General features: G+C 33.7%; 1 protein-coding gene across 1 annotated transcript in view; it reads left to right on the forward strand.

Moving 5' to 3' along the window:
* LOC146158137 (protein furry homolog-like) overlaps positions 1 to 25,019 on the forward strand; it is a 63,783-nt gene that overhangs the window by 1,490 nt on the left and 37,274 nt on the right. Inside the window, 23 exon segments of the mRNA XM_083383806.1 lie at positions 99 to 164; positions 3,925 to 3,958; positions 5,503 to 5,732; positions 6,200 to 6,349; positions 6,741 to 6,843; positions 8,456 to 8,656; positions 8,945 to 9,109; positions 9,502 to 9,661; positions 10,272 to 10,498; positions 11,205 to 11,308; positions 11,641 to 11,821; positions 12,479 to 12,606; positions 14,538 to 14,676; positions 15,490 to 15,705; positions 16,682 to 16,846; positions 17,689 to 17,790; positions 18,388 to 18,563; positions 19,569 to 19,722; positions 20,335 to 20,499; positions 21,760 to 21,876; positions 22,356 to 22,511; positions 23,571 to 23,709; positions 24,328 to 24,499. Of these exon segments, the coding sequence (XP_083239932.1) occupies positions 99 to 164; positions 3,925 to 3,958; positions 5,503 to 5,732; positions 6,200 to 6,349; positions 6,741 to 6,843; positions 8,456 to 8,656; positions 8,945 to 9,109; positions 9,502 to 9,661; positions 10,272 to 10,498; positions 11,205 to 11,308; positions 11,641 to 11,821; positions 12,479 to 12,606; positions 14,538 to 14,676; positions 15,490 to 15,705; positions 16,682 to 16,846; positions 17,689 to 17,790; positions 18,388 to 18,563; positions 19,569 to 19,722; positions 20,335 to 20,499; positions 21,760 to 21,876; positions 22,356 to 22,511; positions 23,571 to 23,709; positions 24,328 to 24,499 (3,450 nt within the window).

Below are 25,019 nucleotides of genomic sequence, written 5' to 3' on the forward strand. Positions count from 1 at the left end.
GCACCTTATCAGTAAAAGTTTTTTTTAAGATATTTTCTAACTGTGTCAAACCTGCCAAAAACGATTCTGGTATTTTAAAAGCTATGTGTTGTTTATAGGCTTGAACACCAACTGCCAGAAGAAAGTGGTCCAAAAACTCCACTTTCAAGCTCAAAGTCTAAGAGGTTGGTAAGATTAGTTGCAAGAAAAATTATTATCTGCAACTTTTATGGAAGGAAATGTTGTATTTTTATGAAAGGAACTGTACTACTGAAAGCTTTGATTAGGATAAAAGCACAGTAGGTTTTCATGAATTATGAAATAAAATGACCGCATTGTAGGGTGAGCTTTTGTTTCGATTCAAATCAGTTTAAATTATAAGGTGTTCTGACAACACAACTCTCTTTCAGTATTTTTTGCTTGTACATTTTTTGTAGTAACGGGATTTTTTCAAAGTTATTGCACGATTTTTATGACAGTTTTAAAAGCGGCTTAAAATCTCTTTCAAAATCTTAAATAGAAATTCACTTATTTTCTGTCAACCAATTTGACTGAAACAAATTGAATTTGTTGGTTAAAACATCTTTTAAAACACACAATTTTATTTCTTCAAATAATAAAGAAAATACAGGAATTACACTATGCGATTATCATTAGATTATATAATGTAAATTGTCTGCTTGATATATTATCTTACTATATTAAAATAGGAAGATCTATGTAAATCACTCACAGATTTGAATTATTGCTTCATAGTATGGACTGTAGGTTGGTATTTCAAATTACATACTGGTAACATTTGTGCGATTTTAAATATTTAAAGATATAAATATATAAGGCAATTAAGTTATTTGATTGTTTTCATATATGTGGAATCTTAGCTAGATAATTAACAAATGTCAAATATGTAAATAACTTTAATTTGACCATCAAGATCTTTCTTTATAATTACAAAATACAAAGGAAAGACATACCTTATGTATTACTTGCATATCTTAGTATGTATGTGTCATGCCAATGTTGTGATTAGTTGACTCTTGCTAACTAAGTCTTACCTACTCTATCTGACAGTTAATTGTTTGCTTTGTTTTCAGCAACAAGTATATAAAACTGCCCTGTAATGCTATACATACTTATTCCTTATATGAGCATTGAGCAATAAATATATATTTAAAGGAAACTTTATCTGAACATCATTATTCTGCATATGTATATATGTAAAACCTTTTTGTATACAAACTTATTCCTAATACGTATGAAGGAAAATAATTGATAAAATTAAAAATTAAAAAAAAAATTATATGGCTTTTTTCCTATCAGGAAATTAGGAGGATGTCCCTTCTTTATAATCTCGTATGTATTTTGTGAAGCACACTCCAAAATAACTCACCTGCCTTGTAAATGTACATAGCATGAAACTGAAAAAATAGTGAATTCTACACTGTGTCTTGAACTGTGGCATTATACCATACATTACATATGTTTGTGCCTTGCAGTATTTTGCCCTATTCATTTACATGTGTGTGCAAATGTAAATGGACTACTTGGTCATAGAGCAAATGCTTTACTTCACTACATAAATTGGTCGACTATATAGCATGACAAGCTGTTAATATTGCAAATTCATTTCAAGCTATTTTGGAATAGGTTGTTTGTAACCTTGGATATCTGGTATACGCTTCTATTGATAGTCAGTTTTAATAAACGATGACCAGTATTTTGCTAAAACAAATAATTTTCCTAATTTTGAAACTTTTTGTCATTTGTTTTGTATTTTCTCTACCGGATTATTTAAATAGTGTTTATTTGTTGGCAAAAACTAAAAATCTCTTATTAATATCTGTCAAAAAATAATATAGGTCGCTCTCTAGTTAATGCATTATATCTAAAAGCATATTATTCTGTTTAATATTTTGATGTGTGTGTCAATGTTCTACCACCATCACATTTGAAGCATTTTAGTCAACCTGAATATTTAATAAAAAATATTTGTCCTTGTAACTTAATAGCAACAATCACTACAAATAACAACAAACGATTTTAATCTAAAGTTGTATATTTATCTTAAACACCTTGTGAAAATGACTCACTTTAAAAATGTATCCAACTATTTATTGTTTGCATATCATGCGTTGTGAATTCAACAAAAAATTAATTTTTTTGTTCAAACTATTATGCTTGATAATGTCGTATCATCTTATGCAAATTAACTTGTTTATTTTGTATTGTTACAGCAGTGATGCTTCTTCCAAGGAAGACGCCCTAAAGAAATCTTCACAAGAGGTAAATGAATGCAAAACATATAAAGTATATATTTTTTAGGATTGTTTATTTTGCAAATACATTGTTTTTCATTAAAGCAAGCATCAAATTGTTAGAACATTTCCAAACTAATTCAAAAATGAATAAAATTAATCACATATAAAGTGACAGCTTTTGTTGACAGCTGTTGCGCATCATTACTGAAATAAACCATTTAGCATTGTGTAACTTTCTTGCAGTGATTTTAGGCTAAGATATTATTGAAATGGGCAAAACATAATTAAATTAAAAAAAATTAAGTTTACATATCAGGGTTGGGCTTAAGCACTCGCCCACTCGCCAGTGCGAGGGCAAATCGCTCCGGGCGAGTGCTGATTGACACCCACTCACCCGACTGGCGAGTGGCTTCGGCGAGAAATGTAATTAGTTGGTGTAGGACAACTTGTGTTAAGCACCACTGATAAGCGAAATATTACTTAGCGCCAGTTATTTCCTTAAACGCTAAGGCGCAAATACATTCAACACTACACAATTAGTAAGGTTAATGAAGGTCATGTTCGAAGCCCGTAATAAAGACTCTTTGTCACGTTTAAAAACATTGTTTACCGGCAAACAATCAAATACGTCATTGCTGCAGTGGTAAATAATTATGAGATTTATTGTTTAACTTAAACGTTGTTAATTTTTAAATGTTTAACCCAGTCGTTGACGTCTTTGAAAAAGTTTATTGGACTTGCGATGTACCCAGCGATAACAATTTTGCTTTTCTGTATTTATTGAATTGTTTGCATAAGAAAATTATAGGCAAGTGCTGCAGTTTTTGGACACAAAAAGTTGGAATACAAATGTCTTATAAAAATATTTGTAAGCAGTGTTTTTAACATGTTTTGAGGAAGCAAAATGGCCCACTGAACACTACGGCATTTTAAAGTATGACCTAATGTGTAACTACAGCTGATTAGTCTACGTAATTATGTTGTTACAATTGTCAGTGTTATTTTTTCACTAAAGATTGTAAAAAAATATTTCGGCTAAAAAACATTGTTTTAAGCGTAAATTTCTTTATGGGTCAATAATTTGGTCATTCATGCATGGAAATAAACGACAAGACTTAAAACTAATGTTTACGTATAGAAACTGTAAGACAGAATAACGATAACCCAAGAAATGATCGTGCTAGGACGTAAATTTGCAGACGGCGTGCCAACAAATTTGGCGAGTGTTATTTCGTCCGGGCGAGGCGAGTGTCAATTTTTGCTTAGGAACAACCCTGCATATATTAAAAATATATAGTTTGAGGTTCTATGACATACACGGTAATTTAGGAAAGTTTTGAACTCGTTTGGTAAATTAGAACTGTGCTACAGAAATTAATTTTGCACTGTATTTGAGTGCATAACTTGGTCAAATTCCAGAGTGTTTTGACGCCCTGTCAGAAATCCAGATCATCTAAAAACACTCTGCATACCTATTTCCGGCCCAAAAAGAGTCATTCAATTGAGGTTAAATACCAATAGCAACTAATGTTTAGGTCTGACGGCTTTTAACATTGTGTTTACCCAGTTGTATATTGATTCATTATAAATTAGATCACACACTTTCAAAAAGTTTATTTGTAGTTTAAAAAAACAATCGTCAAGGGTATAAAGTTTTATTTTCGTTGTAAAGCAATTTTAATAAAAGCAAATTTGAAATGACTCAATGTGACTGTTGAAAAGTCTTGTGTTATTATAGAAAAACTATTGTGAGGTGTAGGAGTGTCTGTGATGCTCACACCATTGATCAACAAGTTTTTGATTTATTTACTTAACTTTATTGTACCTTCATAAAGTAGTAAATGCTTTGTTGTAATAAAAAGCATGCCACACCTTATTTTGGCACAAGCTGGGCATAGATAGATAAATTTGCGTACAGTTTTTAAACTGTCACACTGCATACTTAAATTGTCACAACAAATAACTATCAATAACTTTTTTTGTTTCCTGGACAATTTTTTTGATTTGTTATACCAATCAAAGTTCTAAGGCCACTATATGGGATAAAACATTGCTTATATTTGAAAAACAATTCAATACTGTGATTAGTTTAATGTCTACAATATTTTGTTCAAAATATTTAGCATTTAATATATTGTTTTTAAGGCTACTGAAAACCTTAGGTTGTTAAACCACACAGCTGGACAAAAATAATTTTAAAAGGAATTTTTATTTTGGTATCCTTTAAATTGTTTATCTAAGTGAGTCAAAAGTTTATATATATATAACCGAAAATGAGCAGCACTTCTATGTTTTATTAATAAAGCCCAGTTTTTTAATTACTAAGGGTTTTTTAGTCATGGAAATTAAAAACATTTATAGTTGACATTTTTATGCTTTTTTGTTTAGTAGTGTGTTTGCTGTAAATATTGTCATTTAAAATTGTATAAAATTGGCTTGCAGCCTTCAAGGTGGTTGGCGTGCCTTTCAAGGTGGTTGGCGTGCCTTTTTTTAAAAATTGTTTCACGTAAATCGGCAGACACCGTGCCAATTTTGATCCGATATCATGGTCAACCAATTTATCGGTGACTAATAATATCGATTAATATTTTGTTCCTTCCGATATATCTCTATCGAGAAATCTCAGCCTATATTTTACAGTAAACTTTTTTGTTTGTTTTGCGATGTAATAAGATAGTTTGAACGCATATTTAATAGGTTTGTAAAAAATCGGTTTTCGGTATCAGTTTAAAAAATGAATATCGGTTTGTTGTATCATAAAGTGCTGAAATTAAAAACCTAAACACGAATTACTTGATTATGTAAAATACCAAAAAACCCTCTAGAAATAACAAATACTATGTTCTCTAAAGATTATTTTGTCAACATATAAAAAAGAAATAAATAAAACTGCAGAGAGCTTGGGAAAAGTCTTTTGAAGTCAAACAACCTTCAAACGACTTTTCATATAGAAATAACCACATAGTGTTTCAAGCATCATTTTGAAACCAGCATAAATAGCATTTTACCACAGGCTTCTTCTGCAAAATAAAGCCTCCACAGAGATAAAAGCACTCACGCGGAAACAAAAATGACCTATTTCCACCCAGTGGTCAAACATTTTAAATCGTCATATCTTCAAAACCGCTCATCACAGAACGCTCAATTTTTTTGCATTCTTATTTTTTCATTAAGATCTTCAATTGTTCCAAATATGAAAATAATATGAGAAATGGGCTCCGGCCCTTCAAGTTAAGTATGGAGTGACCTTTGATCTTTATTTCAGATGGCGATCAAAATCGTGTTTGCGCTTTCTATGATCGAAGTTCTTCAGCAGCTTCCTGTCCACCCGTTGTCGGAGAACTCGATCCAGCGAATTCTCAACCTCTCGTTCAAGCACTTTCACCAGGTGGCGGCACTGAGCAACAACCACGAGTCGGTGAACTCCGTTAACAACAAGGCCAGGATTGTCGCCGACCTTTTCTCGGAGGTCATAGGGGTCATCGCTAAAACAAAGTAAGATATGAATTTATCGTAGAACACAAAGAATTAAACTATTAAAATACAAATATAAGCAGTATTTTCTTATATTTTGTTTAATTAATGTAAAACATGAACTAGAGACTTTTTATATTGCGTAATTTAAACTTAATATTTATTACTTAAGTTAACAAACATCAAAAGAAATATTTTTTAAAAAATCAAGTCAAAATGAGATAATCTATATATATATGTGCCTTCATTTAACCACAAAAAACTTACATTAAAATCTTCTAGCCTTAAATAACTTATGCCAAACCGAGAATTCAAAATTGACTGTTAGGAAAAATCTATTAGGTTTGGTTAAGTTTGAAGGTATTTCACGACATTTATTTTAGTTTTAGTTTGACTCTGCTATAACTTGAAAAACGATCCTGTCGGTCCAAAATTCAAAAAAAAAAAAAAAAATTATGTTTTTCCCGCTAAATCTTGTGTGTTCCTAGGTTCCAATCCGTTCGCCGCAAGTTTTTAATTGAATTGGACGAAGCGCGCAAGCAAGATCACTGCAACCAACTAGTCCTTGGCCTTATCATGGGAATGAAGTTCTTCAGAGTTAAAATGTACCCAGTCGAAGATTTTGAAGCTTCTTTCAGGTTCGTTTCAAATTGTTGTAATGATTATAAATGCCTTTCGGGTTGGTTTATTTTTTTGTTACCAAATATGAAACAAATATTATTTTTACAGCCATTTTAAATTGTGTTTTATAGTAGTGTTGATCCATACAAAAGTACTTCATCAAAAAATAGTTTAAAAAACTTGTTACTACTGTTTGTAATTATGGTAACAGTAGTACTGATATGAGTTACCTTCCATTTCGAAATTAAAGGAAATACATTACTTATTTATGATCATAATTCATAATAATATTTGACTAAATATTAGAATTAAATCACCTGACATATCTAAGCTTATTAGGGAGGGACATTAAACTTTACTTCCCACAAACTAACAAATTTTATTCATTTAAATTATGAAATTTCCCAGATTTTTAAGGGAGCTAGCCGACTACTTTCTTGAAGTGAAAGATCGCGAAATCAAACATGGATTCGCTGCACTTTTTGTGGAAATTCTTATTCCTGTAGCCGCTGTAAGTTATTAGTAGGGATCATGTTCGATAATACCGGATCGGAGCCGATACCTGATGCCAAGTGATAGTATTGATATTCGTCCGATACAAAAAATTAAGACAACTAAAATTTTCGTAATGCGTAAGCCTGTTTTGGCTTAACCTAAAAATAATTACCTTTGATTTAGTAATTATGTAATTTTGTTTCTCGGATCGGATCCCATTATTTTAATCCCAAATTATTTGGAACAATATTTATCAGTATTCGGGAACGATATGTGTCACTGTCACATATCCCTAGTTATTGGTGATGTGTTTTTACCTTTTTAGTTAAAAAATAGCTTTTTATAAAGTCTAGTTGGCTAACTAAATACACTCCAGTTAGCCAAGGTAAAAATCTAATTTTACTAGGTTTTACTAGTTTAAATAATAATTAGCCTGTTTTGTAGCGTCATAAATTTATTTAAAAAAAAATGCTATAATTTGCAAATCACTATTTATATATATTAGCTTCACGTATTGCAGCCATCTAATTATAGTGAAGAAATAAAAATTACAACTGTCCCCTGTACAACTGTTAAAACAATTAAAACCTTGCCACTAAGCGATGTGACATTGTGTCAGATTTATATTTTTCCGCTATTGATTAAATAAATATTGCTTGTCATGCATTTACAGTCATGGGGTGTTAAGTTCCGGGGTGTTTCTTTGAAAAGTTTGACCCTTTTTTGTAAATATTAAGGGATCGCAAATAACCCTAAACAACATATTCACAAAGACGTTTCTATTATTTTGTAGAAGTATTAATTTTAAATACTTCGGGCAATTTTAACAACAATTGCATTTTCTTCGTTGTTACCATTGAATAGGTCTAATCCAGTGGTTTTTAAACTTAAATAATTTTCTGTATATTTTTAGTGATGTTGACCCTTGAATATAAATTCCATGTAAAATAAAATACCACTGAATCATTTTTCTATTATCAACTTATTTTTCAATGTCAATTTCCCTGGTTCGATTTGACGTTTGGACAAAAATTTTCCTTTCAATAAGAAAAAATTAAAAAATCTACGGGACCCCAACTAGTCTGTAGTTCCTAATTTATAAATAGCTTGTCTAATAAATGATCACATATTACTGTTTTTTTTTTCTATTTTTCTATTTTTTTTTTTTTTTTCAGGCTGTCCCAGTCAAGTCATAGTTAGAGCAAGTCAATTTCAAGAACTTAAGTCCTTGTCATAAAAATAAAGCGTTAAACTAATAAAATTGGTAAACTCGTCAGATTAGAATCCAAAAAAACGCAACATACAGCAAACAAATTGTTTTATGTGCAAAACGTAGGATAAATAACCTAATTCTGGGACCCTTAATGCCCCGCAGACCCAAAGTAGGAAATTGCTGGTCAAATCGCTTATATTGTGTTTTTTTTTGCATAAAACAAACCTTTCTGTGGAATTGTATGTTTATTGAGCATTTTAAGCATGAATGCTAAGTCTGTAAACATTGGCTTTTAAAATTCACATTCGTTCTCTGCATTTCCACCTACATAACAAAAATCAACGAATGTTTAAAAGCAATTTGAAAAAAGTGTGACATTTTTAGAAACCACAAGGTGTATTTTTTGTGTTTTCAGGCTGTCAAAACAGAAGTGAACGTTCCAGTATTGCGCGAATTCGTTGATACTTTGTACCCAACCTCCCTTGAGCTTTCAAAACGACGAAAAAATCTGATGGCGATGTACCCGCTCGTCACCTGTCTACTGTGCGTTTCACAAAAGCAGTTCTTTCTCAATAACTGGCATATTTTTCTTGAATATTGCTTGTCAAATTTAAAGGTTGGTATATTTTTAACGCCTATTTTAAGTTTGCTTAATTTCTTTATGATTTTAAATTCAAAATAATACATTTATTTATTTGGTTGTATAACTTTTAATAATTAATACAAAATAATTTCATAGTAAAATATACTTTACGGATACCGATGTATTGGTGGAAGTGGAATATCAGCCAATAATATCGGTACACCGATATATTGGTCTTTTTCTCTAGGTTTTAATGTGTGTTTTCATTAAAATTCAATGGTTACGTTGTCAAGTTTTGAGTTAAAATACCTCTATTTGCAGCACAAAGACCAAAAGGTATCTCGAGTTGCGTTGGAATCCTTGTACAGACTCCTGTGGACTTACACAGTTCGCATTAAATGCGAGAGTAACGCTGCCACGCAAAACCGACTTCAGTCAATCATCAAATGCCTCTTTCCGCTTGGGTCTAGAGCTGTTGTTCCAAAGGTAACTTCAGTTTTTTTCGTTTTTTTTTAAATGTTACATTAATGCCTATTGGGTAATATTATGTAAGTGGCATTACTATAACGAAAGCCTTCTATGAATTGAAATGCAAAAACTTAGGGAATATTTACGAAGGTAGAAAAAATACATTTATTTTATTGTTAAAAGAAAAAGGCCTATGCTTATTTTCCATCTATATTTGATTAAAAGTATTAAAAAAATTGTTCGAATCTTTGAAGTCCATTGGTTTTTAATGTTGTTATTATTTTTTGGGGGGCAAAAAGAATATGTGGCTCTTAGCATTCAAACAATCAACCCAATCTAACGGTAAAAATAATATTTGAAAACAAAAATTTTAATTTATTTACAAACAAAAACTATTAATTGAATTTTAGGACACTCCGATCAGTATTTACGTGAAGATTATTCAGTTCATCGCCCAAGAGCGTCTCGACTTTGCGATGAAAGAAATAATAATGGACCTCCTGGGAATCAACCTTTCCAGCTCGAGGAGCATTAGGTCACTCAACCTGCAACCTGAGCGAATGAACATCGGTGAGAGATTGTTTTTTCGTTATCTTGCAATGTTTTTTGTGGAAGCTCTAAATCAGTGCCTTTTGAACTTTGTCATCTTACGGACCCCTTATGCTTCTTGAAATAATGGCGGACCACTTTAATGTTTAAAAAAGTGAACATTTTTTTTCCGCTTAAACAGCTGTAGAAGACTGTCCACTTGTCCAGGTTCATACAAAAAAAACAAAAACAGATTCTTATAGGCGCATGAATAGATTGACTTCAAAGTTTTTTTTTGACTAGTTCCAGGTCTACCGGCCTTCCTAGTAATCGCAAATAAGCATATAAACAGCGTTTTATGCTAAAATAGTTGAATAAGACTGCCTAGGTTAATTCCAAATAGGGGCAGAGTCTTATAACTACCTAAAAAGATTTAGGGAATTCCATCCATATTTGCACCGGACAGTCGATTTTCAAAGACAAGCATAAAGACCATGTGTATGCTGAAACAGGTGTACACCACTTCCTTTAGGTTTATTCCAAAAAAAGAGGTACATTTTCCATGCTCGTAAAGTTTTGGAAATTTCATCAAGAATCTCACCGGACATTCGTATAAAAAGTGCAAACTTGGATGATTTTTTATAATTTTCAGGTCTACGGGCTTTCCTAGTAATTACTGACAGCCGACAGCAAAAGGACGGGGCTCCCCCTATGCCGAGCACCATTGGCACCATGCCATCGGGGAATACCCTCCGAGTGAAGAAGACTTTCCTGAACAAGATGCTGACCGAAGATGACGCCAGGACAATAGGAGTCCTACAGTTCCACAAACCTGTGCAGAAGTCTTTGGACTGGATGCTGCTAACGCTTGATACACAGGTTTCTAAAGGTTTTGGTAGTTGTGTATAGTTCATGATTTTTTCCAGTGGTTCTCAACCTTTTTTTATCTTACGGAAATTTTGTATTGGAGCTTTATTTTGAAATTATTGTTCCTGTTAGATGTAGCAGCTCTTAAATTAAAAAAAAATCGATGTAGAAAATTTGGAAGTTATCATTTATTAGAGCAAGTCAACTTCCGAATCAAGTCATTAATATGGAAATAAAACGTTGAACTTTTCACATGGTTGCTTTAACTTTTAAAAAGGTTCCCCTCCCCCCAAAAGGTCAAAATGTTTACCCCTCCCAAAAAACGCGTTTGTTTGTCGTAGGATGGAATGACTTCATCACAACTCAACGTTCTATTTCCATATTAATGATTTGATCCGGAAGTTGACTTGCTCTAATAAATGATAACTTCCAGGGACTTTAAATGACAACAGTCTTAAATACAAACTCTTTAAACGTAAAACTCTGAATGCATCTTTCTTGGTGGCGAAACTCCTCTTTATGGGCGCTGGATATTATGATGGGCCCATTTTAACAGCAGACTACTCTAGAAAAGCTAGTAATTTAGGTTATATAATATGACTACACGCAAAAATATTTTTTTCAATTTAAAGAATCAATATTGGATTATTGGCGCATTTGAAGTAACGAGAAAACCATTCAAATTTATACCTCATTCGGTTTTTTAAAACTTCTCCAGGTGGGCCAGCGAATGATGATGACGCAACGAACCTCTGACGTCATTGGAGAGGATAACAAACCGAAAATCGAGCTCTTCCGAACTTGCGTCGCCGCCATGCCACGGTAATCTTCGTTCGGGGATAAAAAAACATCGTTTTGCTTGTTGTATATTGTGGTGATCAAAAAAAGTTTTCCTAAAATCCTAAAATCGAAAACGCTTCCTTTTTTCATTTGTTGTAGAACAGGGGTTCTTAACCTGGGGTCCGTAGGTCCTTGGCGGTACGTGGGCTAGTTCCAGGGATCCATGAATACATAATTCAAATATGAGTGTACCATTGGCAAATTAAGTTATGTTTTTAAGTTTAGTTGAAAAAAAACGCATTAACACGCCTTTTTGACTGCAAGTAGACTTATGACCGAAAAGTAGGTTTTTAGATTGATTTTGCGCTTTTCAGTTTGATACCTCACGGCGAATTATCTCACAACGGACTCTTTGAACTTCTCTCCCACTTGACGATCCACATCGACGAGGAACTGAGATCCCTGGCCTTCACTTCACTACAGAAGTTCGCTCACGACTTTCCAGCAAAAAGAGAAGACGTTATCGCTAGTTTCCTATCCTTTATACTCAAGCAGGTGAATGTTAAGAGCTTGAGAACTGCTTCGGACAACAATCAGTCATATCAGAGCCGATACCCCATGTAGCGTGGTTGCGTAGCTACTTGTCCGGTACTCGTTAATATTAGTGCGGATCCGAATTAAATTGATAGGAATTCAACGCAAAAATTCCACCTTCAAAAGTAAATCTGGTAAAAAATACTTGACAGCTAAACTTTTTACGCTTATGCAAATTTTGACCTAATAACATCGAAAAAATTACCTCAAATTTATCTATTTTGCTTAAAAAAAAAAACAAAAAAAAAAAACTTAAAAAAAACCCTCTCCCTCATTACTATGTTATAGCCGCGTGATTGCTAAAATAATTTTCTGTTTTTAACAATAATGTTAGACAATTACGGTATCTGTTATTTAGTCATCAATTAGGAAATCAAATTTATATTTGTCATTACAATTTTTATATGACCATCGTACTGAATTAAGCCAGTGTTACAGCATCCGGTTTAGTGAAAACACTACAATTTTGGTGAAACTGCAGGCTGGTTATTTTTTTAACTAAAATGTGATTATCTTAGAACCCTCCCTGAATTTTTACCTGAATTTTTACCTATTGTTTAATTTGGCAGAGTTATAAACATAACACATAGCAATTTAACCAATGTTATCTACATTTAGGTGAACGACACCCATCCCGTGTTGCTCGATACAGCTCTCAAACATCTCGTCCAACTCATCTCCGGCTGGAGAAACAAGGCCACACTAGAAGTGACGTCATACTCCACGGTCAGGTGAGCAATCGTGACGTAAATTTGCGTGACGTCATCCACGTTTCTACTTTCTGGCTACATTACGTGCAAAAACGCTCAGAACTTGAAATAAAACCAGGGTGCATTATATTTTTTTATTATACAGGCTGGAAACCTATAAGGCCTGACCTGACTATCCGGCCGACTAGAACAGGGGTGTCCAACACGCGGCACGCGTGACAAATGTGGTACGCGACCTAATAAAAAATGGCACGTACCCCCCCCCCCCCACCCCAAAATACAGACAATTATTTGTCAAAGAAGCTAAATTTGTTATACAGCCAATTGTCATTGTTTATTCACAATACAACACAATCCCAGCAATTATACGACAACAAGCAATTACTTCTGATATTATAAAATTATACTGTTTTATTTTTTGTATGAAAAGCGCTTTTAATATTAGAAATAAAAATAGTTGCTAAACTTTGCTGCTGCGTCGTTTTAAGTGTTATTGTCTGCGTTGGTAATTCAAGGTTTTTTGAATGATTTCCAAATTCGGATTCCCACGAATATTAAGAAGCAGTTAACAAATGCTGCAGCATTTTTTATGGGATTACAGGAGTTCAGCAGAAAGCTTTTCAGCGTGGTTTATTGGTTTAACCAGGGTTTTTAGAACTTTTTGGTCTGCGAACTATTAATTTTCCTTAAAGGACCGCCACTCTTTACGTTTTACAGCGATAAACAAAATGCTTTTAGTTGTCTGCTTTTCTGCTCGCATTTGCTGATGTGCAGTTAATGTAGGCCTATACTCGTGCAGTTAATGTAGGCCTATACTCGTGCAGTTAATGTAGGCCTATACCCTAAAACACTTTTGCACGACCCACAGATTTGCCAGCCCCGATTTAAAAAGTATTGTGCTATCTAACGAAGATTTGTTTTTTTATTTATACTTTTCGAAAAAAAAAAATGATTGATAGCATTTCGGTATTTCTAGATAGGCAAATGGGTCATTATAAATCTGTGGTGGGTCACTGGTCTAGAACATATGTATCAAACTTTATTACCTTGATTAATATCGTTTACCGAAGGAATTATAAACAATCGTTGAACCAAAACTAGTGAGCTTATAAAATTGTCGCCCTGTTTAAAATTTCACCAAAACTTTGTTTGGGTTTGCATATGACATTATTTTATCTTAATTAAGAAAATATGCCTTGTGGCGGTTAATTAATGTTGCGGGCCGTGGTTTGGTTTAGTGGCTTTAGACCAGGGGTTCTTAACCTTTTTCCCCCTATTACCCATTTCTGTCCAGATCACTACCCAAAATATTATTTATTTATTTATTTTACTATTTTACCGTACTAAATCTATATAAAAAAATATCACTATGACGGAACAATTCCAAAACTGATGCTTGTTTGGTTGTTTTAAAAGGACTTAAAACATCAAAAAAGTGTAAGTAATAAATTAACTTTACCATTTACAGCTGTGACATTGTTTGTTACAACCATAATTCCAAATATTCTGGTTCAGCTGATTACCCACCTGCTATCCTGAAATTACCCACATGTGGGTGATTACCCATTGGTTAAGAACCACTGATTTAGACGAACACTATACGTTTGCAGAATTAGCTTTTAATAAATTGGGTTTGTTTCCGTATAGTCTTACAAAAATAAGATGTTGTTCTGTAGTAAGACTGCAAAGTTCGCTAGCGCTATTTACCTATATGTAATGTGCGTTTTTAGCCGGTTTTTATGTCTTTTTGGGGGTGTTGTTGTGGCGATTCTTACCATTAAAAAATTACATATTTTTCAGTTATATATTTTTCGCCATTTCTCAGCTTTTCGGCTTAATTCTAGCGTTTTCATTCCAAAATTTGCCAATTATTTTTAGCAAATTTTATCAGTTTTTACTGACCTTTTGCACATTGTTATTTCAACTTTTACCAGTTTTTAATCACGATTTTTTGTAACTTCCAGCAGAAGTGCAACTAGCAACGACTCGCACGAGAAGCGAAGTTGCTACGCTTCGATCATCAACCGACTTGAGGGCTTCGGTCTCGTGCTTTTCTGCAGCAACAGAAGTGTTACAAGAAAACTCGCGTGCATACTTTTTAAAGAAGTAGGTGCAGTTTGGCGAAAAAAAAATTGATTGCATATTTCTTAATTTAAAAATGTATGGCGATTTTTTTTTTTATCAATCTTTTTAAATATGTAGGTGCGACGATTTTTATTCAAATAATATTTTTTGCTTTTTTTTTGTCTTTACAGAGTTTCTTTTTTTAGCCGTGTGCATTTTTAAGTTTCTAAACATGCAAAAACTAGAACTAACATAAAAAACATTGTTTTGCTTTTGGTTCTATAGTTCATGCGTTCTATTTCACAGATTTAATAGTTTATTGTTCTCATTCGGTACCGAACTTTTTCTTGTGTTTACAAACACTCCACATTGGAAAAAGGTTTCGTTAATCTAGGAAAAACAAACCTTATCTTAAAATTGGTTACTTAAAACCCCCGTGTATTATTTCGATCCAGGCGATCCCACTTTCAAGCTTCCTTGGGCAGAACTTATTAGCTTTAATAACGAAATGAACCAATTCCTATTGTTTTGTTCAAGCTACACAAAAACCGTCTTAAGACGCAAATAGATATTGTACATGCTTTTGGCGTACATCCCATTCATGCCAAATTTTGCAACAATTTTCTCTAAATGTAAACATTTTACCTAATTGTATAACTGCAATCTGGTTTATCTGCAATTTACCAGTATTAAGGGGCCGTGTAGGTTTTTGAAAACTGAAACGGTGGTCGCGACAACAAAAAGGTTGAAAAAAAAACAACACTGGTATAACCGTATATTTTGTTGTGCCCCCCAAAAAAGGTTGGCCAAAATTCGACTGCTAAAAGTTTAAAAGCTCCATATCTCTTTATCCAGGTGAAGCTACTTTCAAGATACCTCGAGTACACAAAGGCCGACGACCTTCTTTGTATAGACGCCCTAGACCAGCTCTGCCCTGACATCGTGCGGCAGGTTCTCGACGACCCGCAGCTCGCAAACTCGATCAAGCGTGACGACCACGAGAGGATCCGATTGGTCGCCTCACAACGTGACGTCACAGCCCTGGTGGAGTTAAGCTCTAGCTGGAATCAAGTAAGACGTGATTTGTTGCACAATGTGGTAAATTTTTTAACTGTTTTTTTTTTTTGCGTTAAAGGTACAACGTTTTGGGAATTGTCAGTTTATTTTTATAGTTGTTATTGTCAAGTAAGGCACGATTTTTTTACCCTGTGCAGTAAGATTTTTATTGTGTTTTTGGAATCAGTATTTGCAAAAGAAACTTACTTTCTCTATTAATGTTCAGTTAAGTAATATGTTAATTAACTGTTTAACCTTCAATCAAGTAAAGCGTTTTTTACACATTTTGGGATAGTATTGGTATTTTTCTTATACGAGCGTGGTATCGATGACGATCCAATACTAAATTAACATAAGAATTTTAACCTGAACTGAACGTCGACACCTTATCTACTCCGCTCTACCTATTCAACACCTAAACGCTCCAACTGTAAAAACTCTGATGATAACAATTGCGTCCTGCCTTTTATAAGTGATGCTTTGATGTGCTTTTCAGTCACACTAACTGAAGATGATACAAGTTCGTATCGAAACGTCTTAATCAAGATGATGTCGATCTACTCGACCTTTTCGGCTTTGAAATTTATTATTAAGCTACATTACAGATCCGTGCATAGTGTACCCAATTTTAACCATGTTTTGAGATTTAACTCAGCGATTGTTCAAGTTGAACTGACCAAAATAGTAAGTTAACAACTGGAAGTAACTAAACTTCTTAACGCTAAGTCAAATTGTAGCCTAAAAGCCTCGAAAAAAAAAATACTTTTAAACTTTTCAATTTTATCCATTTTCCTTGTTTGAGCATATTAATGACGTCATTTGATATAGGATTGGATCACGACACTTTTTTGTTAAGAATATCGGGTATCGGGTATCGGGTATCGGGATGTGATGTCAAGTATCAGACATCCCTAGTTTGTAGACATCAGTGGTTCATAAAAGTTTTTTTTATGAATACCCCTCCTAACCCTAACATCCCCAATTTCGTCAGACGACAGTAAACTTGTGGAGTCACTTCATCGTCGCCTTCATGAAGCCCCAATCCCTCCCCGAGCTTTGTCCAAACGCCGTCGATTTTGCGTGGGGAGATGTTCACATAAGACTCAACCAACTGTGGCACCATATGGACCTCGGGCAAATAGCCGGAAGCAAAAAGGTGAAAAATTAGTTGTATTTCTTGTAAAAAAATTGTTTAAATTAAGCAACTTTATGTAAAAATTTGTTTAAATTAAGCAAAACGTAAGTTGCTTGAATATGTGATCGCCGTAAAACAGTGTTTCTCCCTTTTTCGATGCGACTCAAATAGTAAGCGTATAAGTATAACAGCTAAGTTTTGGCGACACAATTCTTTTCACCAAAATTTTAGAAAGTTAACAAAACATAAATACATTGGTATAAACCAGGGGTGCCCAACTCAAACATGCCGGCGTGCCAATTTTTATCTTATAAAATTTTTTCCCGTGCCAAAGTTTAGCAACTAATTCTTTCTAATGATAAAAGCGTTTTTTTACAAATAATAAAAACGTGTAGTTAACAGTGCGCATTACTGCATCTAAGTGTCCGTCGGTGAGCTGACTTTTGCTTTTTGTTTCTTCAAACCAAACTATATATTATGTGAATGCTAGCCTTCACTACAATACGATGTTATAGTATTAGAAGTAATTGTTGATCATTTTATATTGTGAATAAACAATGACAATTTACTGTATACAAAATTAGGTATGTTTTGACAATGGACTGAAAACCACAGTTGGCACGCATTCCGCTTGTTGGACACCCCTGGTATAAAAAAATTGGAAATCTATGTGAGTCATGTCTTGGTATTTGTCCCACAGTTTTCTTACATTTTAAAGATATCTTGCTCAGAACCAATCTCAATTAACTATATAAACTACCGCAGTCGGCGACCCAATTAAAAAAAAAATGAAGAGATGCGGCAAAACGTACGAAACGTTTTTTTCTGTTGTACTTTTACTCATTTTTGTCCTTCAACTTCAGGTTTCTACAATTCCAACAGCGATGGAGCAAACCTTGTTGTTGTGGACCAACTACCTCGTGTTTGCTTGCAGTTGCGCGCCTACCAACCTCACACTGTTAAGGGTCGGTTATTATTGCCTTTTCAGTATATGTTTTTATAAGCATTTTAACTGGTTACTTTAAACCTTTTTTTTTAAAGTACCTTTTTACTTTTTTTTACTTGATTCATTTAATTTTGTTTAGTTTTAAACTTGATTTCTTCAGTTGTTTGTACCAATGGTTATTTTTTAGTTATTTTTATTTTCGCTGTCGATGGAAAATTGCCAGTTGTTGAAGCGTTTTTTTTAAATGTTAAATTTAACTTTTATAAATAGTTGATAGTAATTTCCCCAGTTTTTACCATCAATTATTATTAGTTGTTATAATTTCTGTTTTTTCCGTCGAGACACCCTCTTTTCCGTTTGTGGTGCCCTTTTTAACAGCTGTGGCACCACTTTTTTCTTCTAAACTTTTTTTGTCAGTTGTTGATACAAATTTGATTCCACATTGTAGGTCCCATTTTTTCTCAATAGTTAAACGGCAATTTTTGCTGTAGAAAAAAAAGTTTTTTAAAAAAAAAAAAAAGGTTTTTTTTTACAGGGAAAATTGCGACTAAAATGTTAAGAAAAAATACGAACCTAAATAAAAAAAATGTATAAACTTTTTGTCTCATTTTTGCAGAAGAAAACTTCAGTAGCTATTCCGGCTGGTACGCCCGACTGGTACGTTCAAATGCTCAAGGACGGCGAACGGCAGTCCTTCACAACCAGCTCCATGTTCGAGAAGTTGGTCACGCACCTCAGATCAGACAACTCCGCTCTAAGGGACGCCCTTATTCAAGGCCTGGGATCCACCAGGTTGGCTTTTGTTAGGAGTTACTGGTGATGATGATAATGTTGTCTATAGAATCTGGGATGTCCGACTCGTTCAAAATGCGCTAGGTTAACATATATCTTTGGCCCATTAGCGCATAAGTTCAACCATTGCTTTACGACATTAGCGCGGCAAGTCTGTTCATGTCTAGCATCAAGTCATAAGCATGGGCCTCATTGTGCTTTTAGCTTAACACTTGGTAACCATAACTTTTGGCTTATTTGTCGCATAAACGTCAACAACGATTTTTTAAATCAGTGTTGCGGAAAATCTTAACTCTTTGCACCGCCATTTATATAAGTGCGTATATGAACTAGTGTTCTAAACAAGTCAAAATGTCCCAGTCAAGTCATTTTCAATAAATCCCAAGTCAAGTCTCAGTCAATTCATAATTAGAGCAAGTGAAGCCCAAGTCAAGTCCTTGTCATAAAAAGTAAACATTAAACTACTTAAGTTGGTAACCTACAGCTAATAAATCAACTAAAGAATAACAAAAAATAAACGTGACATATAGTAAGTAATTTGTTTTGTGTCGAACAATTAAGATATATAACGAGATTTTATAAAGAAAATCCTCAAGTAAACACTTCATTTTCACCAAAGTTATTTGTCTAAAAGACTTAAGTCAATGCAAGTAAAACAATGACCTAAATGACTTAAGTCAAGTTAAGTCATTTGAAAACAGTGACTTTTTAATTTATTTCTTTTCACAGCACTTGCGCGATCCTTATAACGGTGCTTGGACAACTGATGAAGGATTAATTTACAAGACAAAAAACTAAAATATTTCACACCGGGATTTATATAAACACATATATAAGCATTAAGTCATTAATCGTTTTTTCCGCAGCACTTGCGCGATTCACGACCTGATAACTGTGCTTGAACCACTAATAGAGGTTAAATTAATTAAGACAAATACCAAAATTCCTAGCACCTACGTTTTTATAAACACGTATATGGACAGAAAGTGATTTTACTCTCCACAGCACATGCGCCATTCACGACCTTATAACTGTGCTTGAACCACTGATGAAAGAATCCTACAAACTTCCGAGGCAGGAAAACATTAGAAGGAAGCGAAAGAGGGACAGCTTGAGGCTCATGATCGCAAGATTGCTCGAACAACTCGCCAAACAAAAGGTGTGGAAGTCAACTTGAAAATCTTTACTTTTATGCCATCTTACACTGAAAGCCATTGCAGACTCACCGAATCTGCCAATCAATGTTGTAAGCAGGGCAGGCTAGAAAAACAACTTGCCTGCAGTGAGGTTCGAACTCACGACCTTCGGCCATACTGAGACCGTCGCTCTACCAACTGAGCTACAAAGGCTCATATCCGGAGGTCGTGAGTTCGAACCTCACTGCAGGCAAGTTGTTTTTCTAGCCTGCCCTGCTTACAACATTGATCGACAGATTCGGTGAGGTTGCATTAGCTTCCGGTGTAATTTTTAGGTGTGGTTACTTTTAAAACAAAATTATTGTCGTGAGTCTTACCATAATGTCTGCTGTTTATCTTTACTCTATGTTGGTTATATGGTGTATGCGAGCGATAAAAAACGTTAAAAAAATTCTTAAATTTTAAACCGGTAAAGTTTTGTAATTTTAATTTGTGGTTCAAATAACGAAATTAAAATCTCCCTTATAAAAAGTAGTTTCAGAAGGGCTTGATTGCAGTGGTTGAACACATACATGCCTGCAGAGTATTGATATTTCTGTTTCACTTAAAATAATGCCAGATATCTTACTTTTCAGGTCTTGAGCGAAACGGTTCAAAGTTCTATGCTGAGTGACGAACGAGCTTCGAGTGAAATGCACACCAAGGATGTTCTCATCAAGTACATTTCAAACACGATCGCATACCTGGAGTCACTCGACAAAACTGAGCCTTCCGCACAAACTCTAAACCAGTCCTATGCCGTAAGATATGTCTTTCAAGTTTTAATTGCGTTTTATCTAGGGATTGTCCGGAAAATTTACTGAATACATGTTCTTTTTACGGGGTTTTTCTTGCAAATTTGATTTATGTCCGTTTTTCTTTTTAAGTAAATAACTATCAAGGTTTTCTTATCATCATTAACGCATTTTGCATTTTTTTGCTTAATTTTATTTAAAAACATTTTTTTGACTAACTTTTTAGAAATGTATTTTACGCCCACTTTGTGCTTTTTAAATCAGAGTTTCTTCAAAAACATCCAAAAAGTAAATTGCTATCAATTAATGTGTCTTTCTTCGTTACACGATTTCATTCTACATCGTTTTTTTCAAGGAAACTATCGAAATTTACTTTTTTCCAAGAAAAAAAATCTGTGTTTCTTTTACTGATTTCCATTTGCGAACTTTTTTCGATACTTTACAAGAAATATGTTCTTACTTTGCAAGCTACGCCTTTTTATTCATTACTTTGCAAGCTACGCCTTTTTTTTTATATATATATACGTTTTTTCAGTAAAATCAGAAATCCTTACTTCCTTTTAGGTTTCTTTGAAATATGTGCTTAAGTTTTCAAAGTTAGGCTTAAAAACGTTTTCAAGGTAATTCACTTGAAAAAAATCCTTATGTTATAGTTGTGTGTGTTTTGCCACAGGCTTTCATTCTAAAACCTTTTTGACTAAAGTATTGTTAAACACTAATGGATCCGATCCAATACTGAAGTCGTTTTTAAGTGTCCAGATTTTTTTAATAACACGAATGCTTACACAGATTCATATCTTAATTTGCATAAATTAAAATACACACAAAATAATGTTATTCAACTACAATGTCAAATGTCAAGGCACCATGTGCTCAGTGACCTTAGACCGTTTGGCCGCAAGTAATAGAATTCTTGCACAAGTAAATAAGCCATAAAGCACTTACACCAAAATGCACAAGGTTCGCAATTATAAATGTTTAATTTTTGTGTTTTACAGGAGGACATTTTTTGTTTTTAACTAAATTGCAAGAAATCCCTATTTGGCTATAGGGTCACCTGTTTGCAAAATTAAATACACTAACTTTTGTTAATGTAAATTTGTAGAACGTGATTCTTAACACAACAATCCACCTATAGTCCTATATGCTTTCAGAGTGCGAGTTAAATATAAGAACGTTTTAAAGTACAATGCTAAAACTTAATTTTTACCACAACAACCCACCTATGCTTTTATATTACATTATATGTTATATTTTATATTCCAGAGCTCGCCTCAGAGTCCGGCTTCTTTCCCTGGCACCTTCTCTTCAGCTTCTCTCGCTCAAATAACCGCAGCCATCGGTCCAATCGCTGACGATATGCGGAAGTTCTTCGCTTCCATGGTAATTTTTTTTATTTTTTAGAAAAATGGCTTACAAAAGTGCAAAAATTTACATCAAAAGCCTTCGACAGACATAACGAATCTGTTGATCAATTATGTATGCCATGCCAGGCTAGAAATAAAATTAGCCTGCAGTGAGGTACGAACTCACGACCTCGGTCATACCGGGACCGTCGCTCTACCAATTCAGCAACACAAGCTCAGAGGGGAGCGAGTCGAGAAAGAATGACTCCAGAATACACCAGGGATGTCCGATAATATAGGATCGAAGCTGATACCCGATACTAAGTGGTAGTATCGGTACTCGCCCGATACCAGGGTTGTATCGGCACCGATCCGATGCCTAATATTTTGCTTTATTTTGTCGTTGGTCTTAATACTGAGGTATTATAGATTATTCTTATTTAGATATTGTTGCTTTATAGGTCTTACTGTGCGTTCCCAACCACTGATCTAAAAAAACTCTCTTTTGATTGACAGGTGACCCACCTACTCAAATACTTTTCCCCCGAGTGTCGTTCGACTTTCCTCAGCCACGAATCACGCCGCTCACTTTTCTTCATGTTCGGCAAATGGTGCGAGAAGTTCTTCCCCACTGGAGGCGCCCTGGAGCGAACCGACCCCACTGTTCCGCTGGTAACCGGCCCTTTTGAATCTCTGATTTTCAAAATAATAGATTATTTTTTTTTCATTTTATTAAATTTTAGCCATTAACCTTTTGAATGTTTAAATTTTTAAATTGATAAATATTGTTTTTAATTTTAATAAATTTTAGCATTAGCATTTATTTTATTTTTTTTAGATTTTGTTAAAAAAAATATTTCTTTAGTTTAATAATTTGTAAAAATTAGCTTTTTTTTTTAGATGCGTTTCTGTGTCAGTTGTAAAGCTTTTGAAGTTTTATACTTAATAAAAAGGCGTATACTTTTTTCATATTTGTGTTCATTACATGTTGATAAAAACTTACTGGGTCTCCTACCACTGCTTTTCAAATTGTACTAAAGAACACCTGACAGGAATCCATCAGTTTAATAACAATTTCGTCAGTTTTTCACTTCTGTGCTACTTTCACGATGTTCTCTTTGCTTTATCTACTGACTGATAAAAAAAATACAGTTTTTACTTTCCTTAAAAAAACGTCAAAGCCAAAAAGGTCGGGTCTATAGCAGTGGTTCTCAACCAGTGGGCCATGCCTCACTGGTGGGTCATAGAACATTTGAGGTGGGCCACAAACTAATTTAAAAAAGATAGATTTAGTTTCATTTGTGTCGTTATATTTAATTTTACAGGAATAATGGCTTGGGGAAGAATTAAAAAGGAATGTAAATTTATTTTTCAGCCGCAAGTATCTCACTAATGCACGGTTAAATAAATAATCTGTTTTGAAATATGTTCTGCTGTGTTTGTTCTAAACCGATTTTACAGTTTTTTCTTTCATAAGAATTTATTGGGCCAAAGATTTTTTTTGCAACGTAAATGGGCCACGAAAGAAAAAAGGTCGAGAACCACTGATCTAAATAAAGTCGTTTCGATAGGAACTTGTATCATCATCATTTAATGTGCCTATCAAAACGTCATTTTTAAGATGTTGTCGATTTGTACTGAACTGTTTTGGCTTTGAAATTCATTTTCAAGCTACTTTACAGATCCGTGCATAGTGACCACTGTTTTACTTACACTTTATTACCATTTCAGTTCTCAGACGCGGGCGCCCAGCTCCACATTATAATGCTGAAGGCAGAATGTGCTGTGTTGTGTTGTGGTCCAATTTTCGACAGGAAGGCGCTCAACGAAGAAGCTGGTTACCTTTACCAGTGGCTCGAAGGATTGCTGGGTGAGATTACATATAAGTTACGGCTAACCATTTTTTAGTTCTCTGTTTTATTTTTTTTCAAGATTTAAAAGAAATCAGGACAAGGTCAAACCGATTTTTTATTTGAATTTTTTTAATTTTGTTTTAAGATTCCTAAAAAATCGGAGAAAACTCATTTTTTTTTAATTTTTTTTGCTTTTAAATATTTTTATGAGATAAAAATCAGGGCAAAACAATTTTTTTTTATTTAATTTTTTTTTTCAAATCGATTTGTTTTTCATTTTTTAAGATACATAAAAATATCCAGGCAAATCGATTTTTACATTTAATTATTTTTAATTTAATTTATTTTTAGATCATGTAAAATCATTGCAATCGATTTTCCATTTAATTTCAATTAACCGATTAAAAACGCATTTTCTCGCAGATTTCAATCGACTTGAGTCATTACAACACTAAGTAAATATAGTTTTAAGTCGAAAATTATTCCAATTTTATCAACATTGTAACGTTTTTTTTTTTAATTACTTTTTTTGGATTGTATGAGATGCACTAAAAAATCAAGGCAAATTGATTTTCGTATTTAATTATTTTAAATTTTATTTATCTTTTTCCAATTAACCGACCATTTTCCCGCAGACTGCCTTGTACCGAGCATACACGAGGTTGGTAAGGAAGCAGTGATGTTGCTTCTTGAGCACAACAAGGAATGCCCGTCTCTTCTGGCTTGGGTGATTGACAAGTGCTACACCGGATCTACACTTGTATTCTCCGGGTGCTTCCTCAGCATTTGCGCAGCCTTCAATCACGTGTAAGTCAAGACAACTTGCTTATTTCGCGTTTTTGTAAATTTCATTTTTAAAAGCCTACACCAGGCAAAAGCGATTTTTTTTTTGCGATTTAAAAAAAAATATTTTTAATTTTCAAAATTACTTTCTGGTAATCTTTCCATTTGGCTTGCTTGAATGAATCTTAAAAAGGAAAAGCGACTTTCAAAACTTTTTTGAGTAATTTGTTTAGTCAACTGTTTTTGCTCATTTTTTTAAACAAAAAAAAATATTAAAAAAAACGTACACAACGCCCTAAACCTGTTTTTCGATGCTATTGTTTGAGCACAAAATGTTTGTTTTATTCACGTTATTCGTTTAGCCGAATTTCTCATATTTATGCAGACTTGAATATTTTTTTTTGTTAGATTGAAAACATTTTTGTGTTAGTTTTTTTGGTAATTACGTTTTTTGGTTAACTTGACTATGCGAGCAGTGTTAATATTCCCTAATTTTCGCGGAAAATTTTTTTGAAAGCATGATTTAGTATCGGCATAAAATAAA

This window comes from Ascidiella aspersa, chromosome 3, assembly GCF_963924565.1.
Source record: "Ascidiella aspersa chromosome 3, kaAscAspe10.2, whole genome shotgun sequence".
Taxonomy (NCBI): Eukaryota; Metazoa; Chordata; class Ascidiacea; order Phlebobranchia; family Ascidiidae; genus Ascidiella; species Ascidiella aspersa.